A 6,967-nucleotide genomic window follows, 5' to 3' on the forward strand; every position below is an offset into this window, starting at 1 on the left:
CTAGAGTGGGCGGAGATTCACAGATGTACGCTGTCAGCGGTTCACATTCCCGGCTGTGGACAACTGGAAAGTGTTCTTCCTCAGCAGGCAATCCTTTCACCCAGGGGAATGGTCTCTCCACCCGAGGTGTTTGCAGAGATATGCAGCGAGTGGGGGACGCAGGAGATAGATTTCATGGCATCCCGCCTCAATACCAAGCTACCCAGGTACGAGTCGAGGGATCCTCAGGCAAAACTGATAAATGCCCAATCAGTACCATGGAGGTTCAGACTCATAAATCTTTTTCCTCCATTACCGCTTCTCCCTCGTGTGGTGGCTCGCATCAAGCAAGAGCGACCATCAGTGATTCTGATTGCTCCATCGTGGCCATGAAGGAAGTGGTTTGGGGATCTGGTGGGGATGTCCTCATCTCCTCAGTGGAGGTTACCTTGTCGCAGAGATCTGCTGATACAGGGTTCCTTCGTTCATCAAAATCTAGATTCTCTGAGGCTGACTACGTGGAGATTGAATGCTTAGTCTTAGCCAAGAGAGGGTTTTCTGAGAGTGTTATCGACACTCTGGTTCAAGCTCGTAAGCCAGTTACTCGTCGTATCTTCCATAAAGTGTGGAGTACTTACTTGTAATGGGTGTGAAGAGTGTGGCTTTTCCTGGCATAAGGTTAAGGTTGCCAGAATTTTATCTTTTCTCCAGGATGGACTGGAGAAGGGTCTATCTGCTAGTTCCCAGAAGGGACAGATATCGGCCCTGTCGGTGTTACTGCACAAGAGATTGGCTGAGTTTCCGGATGTGCAGTCCTTTAAGACTCTGACTAGGATCAGACCTGTGTTTAGATCTGGGGCTCCGCCTTGGAGCCTCAATCTTGTTCTTAGTGTTTTGCAACAGGCTCTGTTTGAGCTTATGCATACTGATGACATTAAATTATCTTGGAAGGTTCTTTTTTTTGTTGGCTATTGCCTCTGCCTGCAGAGTTTCTGAGATTTCTACCTTGCAATGCAACACCCATTATCTTGTTTTCCATGCCGATAAGGCGGTTTTACGTACTAAATTAGGGTTCCTCCCTAAGATGGTTTCAGATTGTAATATTAATCAAGAAATTGTTGTTCCTTCTTTGTGTCCTAATCCTTCTTCAGCGAAGGAACGCTTGCTTCACAATCTACATGTGGTTTGTGCCTGGAAGTTCTATCTTCAGGCTACTAAGGAATTCAGACAATCTTCCTCTTTGTTTGTCATCTATACAGGGAAGCGTAAGAGGCAGAAGGCTACTACGACTTCCCTATCTTTCTGGTTGAGGAGTGTCAGCAGCTTAGCTTATGAGACAGCGGGACGACATCCTCCTGACCTGAGAGGATAACGGCTCATTCCACTAGAGCAGTGGCTTCCTTCTGGGCTTTTAAGAACAAAGCCTCTATGGATCAGATTTGTAAGGCAGCTACCTGGTTCTCCTTACATACTTTTTCAAAATTTTTACAAGTTTGATGTGTTTGCTTCGGCTGAAGCAGCTTTCGGGAGAAAAGGTTTTGCAGGCTGTGGTGCCTTCAGAATAGGGACTGTCTCTTTTTTGTTCCCTCCGGTTATTCCTTCAGTGTCCTCTGGAGCTTGGGTATAGTTTTTCCCAACAGTAAGAAATTAAGTTGTGGACTCTCCCTGCCTATATGAAGAAAAACATAATTTATGTTTACCAGATAAATTCCTTACCTTCCTGGCAGGGAGAGTCCATGACCCCGCCCGTAATTTATTTTTGTTGGGCGCTCCCTTTTTATATTATTTCTTCTGGCACCTTTATACCCTGATGTTTCTCCTACTTTTCCTTTTTCCCTCGGCAGAATGACTGGGGGGGATAGGGGAAGTGGGAGGGGATATTTAAGCCTTTGGCTGGGGTGTCTTTGCCTCCTCTGGTGGCCAGGTGTTGTATTTCCCAACAGTAAGGAATTAAGTCGCGGACTCTCCCTGCCAGGAAGGAAAGGAATTTATCTGGTAAGCATAAATTATGTTTTTTTAAAGTTTCATTAACTGTTTAAAAATTGACAAAATAAGCGTAAAATTTTAGTGTCAGCTGCTATGTTGTAACTTAGGTTACCTTGCTGTGGCCAATTAGGACACTTCCATTTCTACAGGAACTGAAAAGGTCACAATTTCAGAATGAAATTACAGGAAAAGGGGACAAAATAAATAATGAAAGTATATTGCAGAGGTTTATATATATATATATATATATACACACACACACACACGATTTATCAATTTATCACTTTATATTACCATCTCAAAGTGTTTGATGTCCCTTTAATGTTCATTGAACTGATGGCTTCTTCTAGTGCATTTATATATATTTTTCGTTTGGAGGTTACAAAATCACAATTTCTAAAGATTTTGTTCTTTAACCCCTTCACTACCATGGATTTCAGAGAATAACTTTTCCAGAAGTACCAGGGAATTTTTAGCATTGTTGCTATCACTCCATTTACACAGATAAAAACCCCTTTGTTTTTATTTTTTTATTTACCTATGAAAGATATATAAAAAAAAACCATTTTTTTGGGGGGGGAGGGGGCATTCCACAAAAATCTGTAGTTTTCTAACTGTACAAAAAATCATTGGCATGTATATATTTTTAATTCTTTTTGGTTATTTTAAGGTCTTAATCTGCAGCTATGTCTAAAATGAAGCAATGGAGTAACTCTCATTTGGTATAGCAGAATTACCCAAATTCTCAAAATGAATCCCCCAAACTATATGTTGTATATCCCTCCCCCTTCTGGCGATGGACCACCCACTTGCCTCCCTCCCTCCCTCCCTCCTTCCTTCCCTTTCAAACCTACCACGGGATCACCACACCCGATACAGACAGTGATACTGTCTGTATAGGCAATCTGGCTTCATATAGTAAGGGAGCACGATCAGTGTTCCCTTACTATATGAAGGCAGATGCCTTCTGCCCCAGCTGCAGTTTTTACTGTCTAAGCTGACAGCAGGGACTGCAGCATGTGCAAAGTCTTGGATGCAGGAACTATATTAACGCAGTACACTGGGTAAAGTACTGTGTGACGTAGTACCTACAGTACGTCCAGTGGTTAAAACAATTCTGTAATCTTTGACTGCATTTTGGACATTCTAATTTTTTTGCTTAGAAAGAGATCGGTGGCAAAAGTGTGAATGTCAAAATTAAATAAAATATATAAAATAGACAAATAACTAAATACAATAAATAAATAAGCATAGACTAGGCACATTAAATATGAACATATTTGTTTCCAAAACTTTGTGAATCTTTTCATTTCAAAATGAATCTTGTGCCTATGAAAATATTTTTAACTTTTTCAAAGGGACACTAAAATCAGAGTTTGATGATTCAGATAGAGCACACAAATTGTAAACAACTTTCCAATTTACTTCCATTATCAAATTGTGCACAGTCTTTTTATATGGACACTTTCTGAGGCACTGGTTTCTGCAGGGCATGTGCAACAGTTCACAGTGTATACGTATATAAGTTTGTGCTTGAAAGATGGTTGTCACATGATACAGGAGATAGGGGAATGTGAGCAAACCTTGAAATTTATCAGAAAAACAATCAACTGCTCATCTGTGTAATTGCATTTTTATTTTGTGTGTACATCTCTAATTCTACTGTTTTTTGGTAGTTTAACATTTTGTCTTATTTTTTTTTCTTGTTATGTCTAGAATTGCTATTAGGTTACCAATTACCAATTATTTTACCTGGTTAATGTAGCTGTTTAATTATTATCTGTTACAGGTTGGATTCTTTAAAAGAAAATACAAACCTATAGAGCCAGACTCAAGCAGAAGACAAAGTTGGAACTATGTTAATAAAGAGGACAATACAAAAGAAAAATTAAAATAATTCTATTCTTTGGTTTAAGAGTGGAAATATATGTGTATAATACATAAATTATATCAAAAACATCAATGCAAAGAAAACATTATTGTGTTTTTATGAAAGAGTACTGTTCATTTGATATACTATTTATCTGGTCTTGCTAAGATGAAGATCTATTAATACGTTCCGTGATTATATATATATATATATGTATATTTTTTAATATTGAAAATGCACTGTTGCTTACAAGTGAATATATGCAACCATGAATCTCAGGAATGAATTATTCACACAATGGATAATTTACCATAGCATGAACAGAATTTATAAATAGTTTATCTTAGTGATTTCTACATACACAACTCAGTAGTCCTCTTTATATAGAAAGACGTTTTCAAGAGCTCTAATTATACTTAGTGAAGATTGTATAGTTTGATCTCGTTCTGAGCAGTTCACCAATAAGATGATTTTGCACTTTTTCTCACCTTCCTTTTCAGCATGAGACATAAGTCACCTTACCTCCAGCATTTTACCTACCCAGTACAAGAATGGAAACAGTTATTCTCAGTTATTCTTCAAAGTTTTGTTTTACAACACTAACATACCTATTAAATGTATTGGTCAAGTCTAGGTTACTTCCAGGCTAACTGCTATATTTTTATACGTAAGGCATTCTTCAAGGACATTAACAAGCGTTGGGTGAAAGTGATAATTGTTTGTTCTTTGTGAGTTGGGTATAAAAATAGCTTGGACTGTTAAAGGGACAGTTTAGTCAAACTTAAACTTTCATGATTCAGATAGGGCATACAATTTTAAACAACTTTCCAATTTACTTTTATCATCAAATTTGATTTGTTCTCTTTTGGATTATTATTTGTTGAAAGTTAAACCTAGGTAGGCTCATATGCTAATTTCTAAGCCCTTGAAGGCCGCCTCTTATCTCAGTGCATTTTTACAGTTTTCACAGCTAGACAGCCTAGTTCATGTGTGCCATATAGATAACATTATGTTCACTCCCATTGAGTTATTTATGAGTCAGCACTGATTATTGGCTTAAATGCAAGTCTTTCAAAAGAACTGAGATAAGGGGGCAGTCTGCAGAGGCTTAGAAACAAGGAAATCATAAAGGTGAATAGTGTATTAATATAACAGTGTTGATTATGCAAAACTGGGTAATAAAGGGATTATCTATATTTTAAACAATAAGCATTTTTAAGTAGACTGTCCCTTTAACATTGGTTCAAAACCAACGGATCAGGCTCACCATCAAGCCAGGGTAAAACAGTTTAATGATAAGTGCTTACAGAAACATTGTTCTCAGAATGCAATGTTATTTCCTGCGTATGATTAAGCAGCAATTAAAAATATGAATAACAATAATAGTTTAAACGTGTTTACAGTTCAATTGAGAATGCAGGTTTGTGCACAGCTACTGCCAATGATTAATAACAACAAACCTCACATCTAGTTTGGGTGACAAATCATAAAAAAAAAAAAGATAATTTATACAACACAGGAACATCAATTTATTTTAACAAATGTAAGACATTTGTGAATGCCCTTTTTATATGGACCAAAAAAAGAAAGCAAAAAATGAGCACAATTTTTTGTTAATTAAAAGCAGATGAAAAATTAACCTATTGTGAGCAGAGGATATTATTTAACAGACGTGTTAGGGGCTTGTGAGCATTAGACATTTGAAACTACATTATGTTCCATATAGAATTCAATGTGATCTTGCCATGCTTCTTGCTAAAGTTAAAGGGACACTGAACCCAATTTTTTTATTTCGTGATTCTGATAGAGCATGACATTTTAAACAACTTTCTAATTGACTCCTATTATCAAATTTTCTTCATTCTCTTGGTATCTTTATTTGAAATGCAAGAATGTATAAGTTTAGATGCCGGCCCATTTTTGGTGAACAACCTGGGTTGTCCTTGCTAATTGGTGGATAAATTCATCCACCAATAAAAAGTGCTGTCCAGAGTTCTGAAAAAGCTTATTTTTTCAAATAAAGATAGCAAGAGAACGAAGAAAATTGATAATAGGGAGTACATTTGAGAAAGTTGTCTTAAAATTGCATGCTCGATCGAATCACAAAAGAAAAAAAATTGGGTTCAGTGTCCTTTAATATTGTTGTCAACTGATCACCCACCTGTTCTTTTTAGTTTGTAAATATGCTAATCACATTTTAAAATGCACTATTTTCTTAAATATGATTGTAGAAACTATTGCTTTTGTGCACTTTTATGCTTTGTAAACATTAGTAAATTATACAACATCAATGAATAGAAATTAATCAAGATGGACAAATAAAATACTTCACATTGTGTAAAAATGAATACAAGTCTCATAGATCCAAATATATTGTAAAATGTTCTCGTAGCTCTTTTAAACTCTTTTCAAATCATTAATAAAATATGACTAATATTGCCTATTGCAAAAAATATACTAACAACCTTATGCAGGGAAAGCTTATTACATTGAATAGGCCACATTTATCAAGGACAATTAGGGTAATTATATGGAAATATGAAGCCTCAAAAAGGAAACAAGTTGCTAATAAAACATAATATATATGTTAACTGGTTACAGTGACCATTTTTCAAGAGTAATATATGTGTATTATTAAAGCTGCCAGTAAAAGGGACACTAAACCCAAATTGGTTCTTTCATGATTCAGACAGAGCAGGCAATTTTAAGCAACTTTCTAATTACTCCTATTATCATATTTTTTCTTTGTTCTCTTGCTATCTTTATTTTGAATAAAGAAGGCATCTTTGCTAGTAACCAACCATTTTTGGTTCAGACCTCTGGACAGCACTTGTTTATTGGTGAGTGCATTTAGTCACCAATCAGCAAGCACAACCCCCAGGTTGTGAACCAAAAATGGACCGGATTTTTAAACTTACATTTTTTGCTTTTCAAATAAGAGATAGCAGATAGGAATGAGAACAAATGTAATAGGAGGTAAAGTAGGAAAGGTTGGCTTAAAATTGCATGCTCTATCTGAATCATGAAAGAAAAAAATTGGGTCCAGTGTCCCTTTAAATGCATTCTTTCATGATTTATAAATTGCCTTTCCAAAATATAGTACTTCACATTGGCATTTGATATTTTTGCAAC

The 6,967-nt window shown here is 36.2% G+C and overlaps 1 protein-coding gene across 1 annotated transcript in view; it reads left to right on the plus strand.

Moving 5' to 3' along the window:
• Window positions 1–5,881, plus strand: part of ITGA4 (integrin subunit alpha 4) — a 292,692-nt gene extending 286,811 nt beyond the window's left edge. Inside the window, exon 28 of the mRNA XM_053698521.1 lies at window positions 3,755–5,881. Within this exon, the coding sequence (XP_053554496.1) occupies window positions 3,755–3,862 (108 nt within the window). The 3' untranslated portion in view covers window positions 3,863–5,881. The remainder of the gene's footprint in view (window positions 1–3,754) is intronic.
• Window positions 5,882–6,967: the final 1,086 nt, after the last annotated feature.

Source organism: Bombina bombina, chromosome 1, assembly GCF_027579735.1.
Source record: "Bombina bombina isolate aBomBom1 chromosome 1, aBomBom1.pri, whole genome shotgun sequence".
In the NCBI taxonomy this organism is placed as follows: domain Eukaryota; kingdom Metazoa; phylum Chordata; class Amphibia; order Anura; family Bombinatoridae; genus Bombina; species Bombina bombina.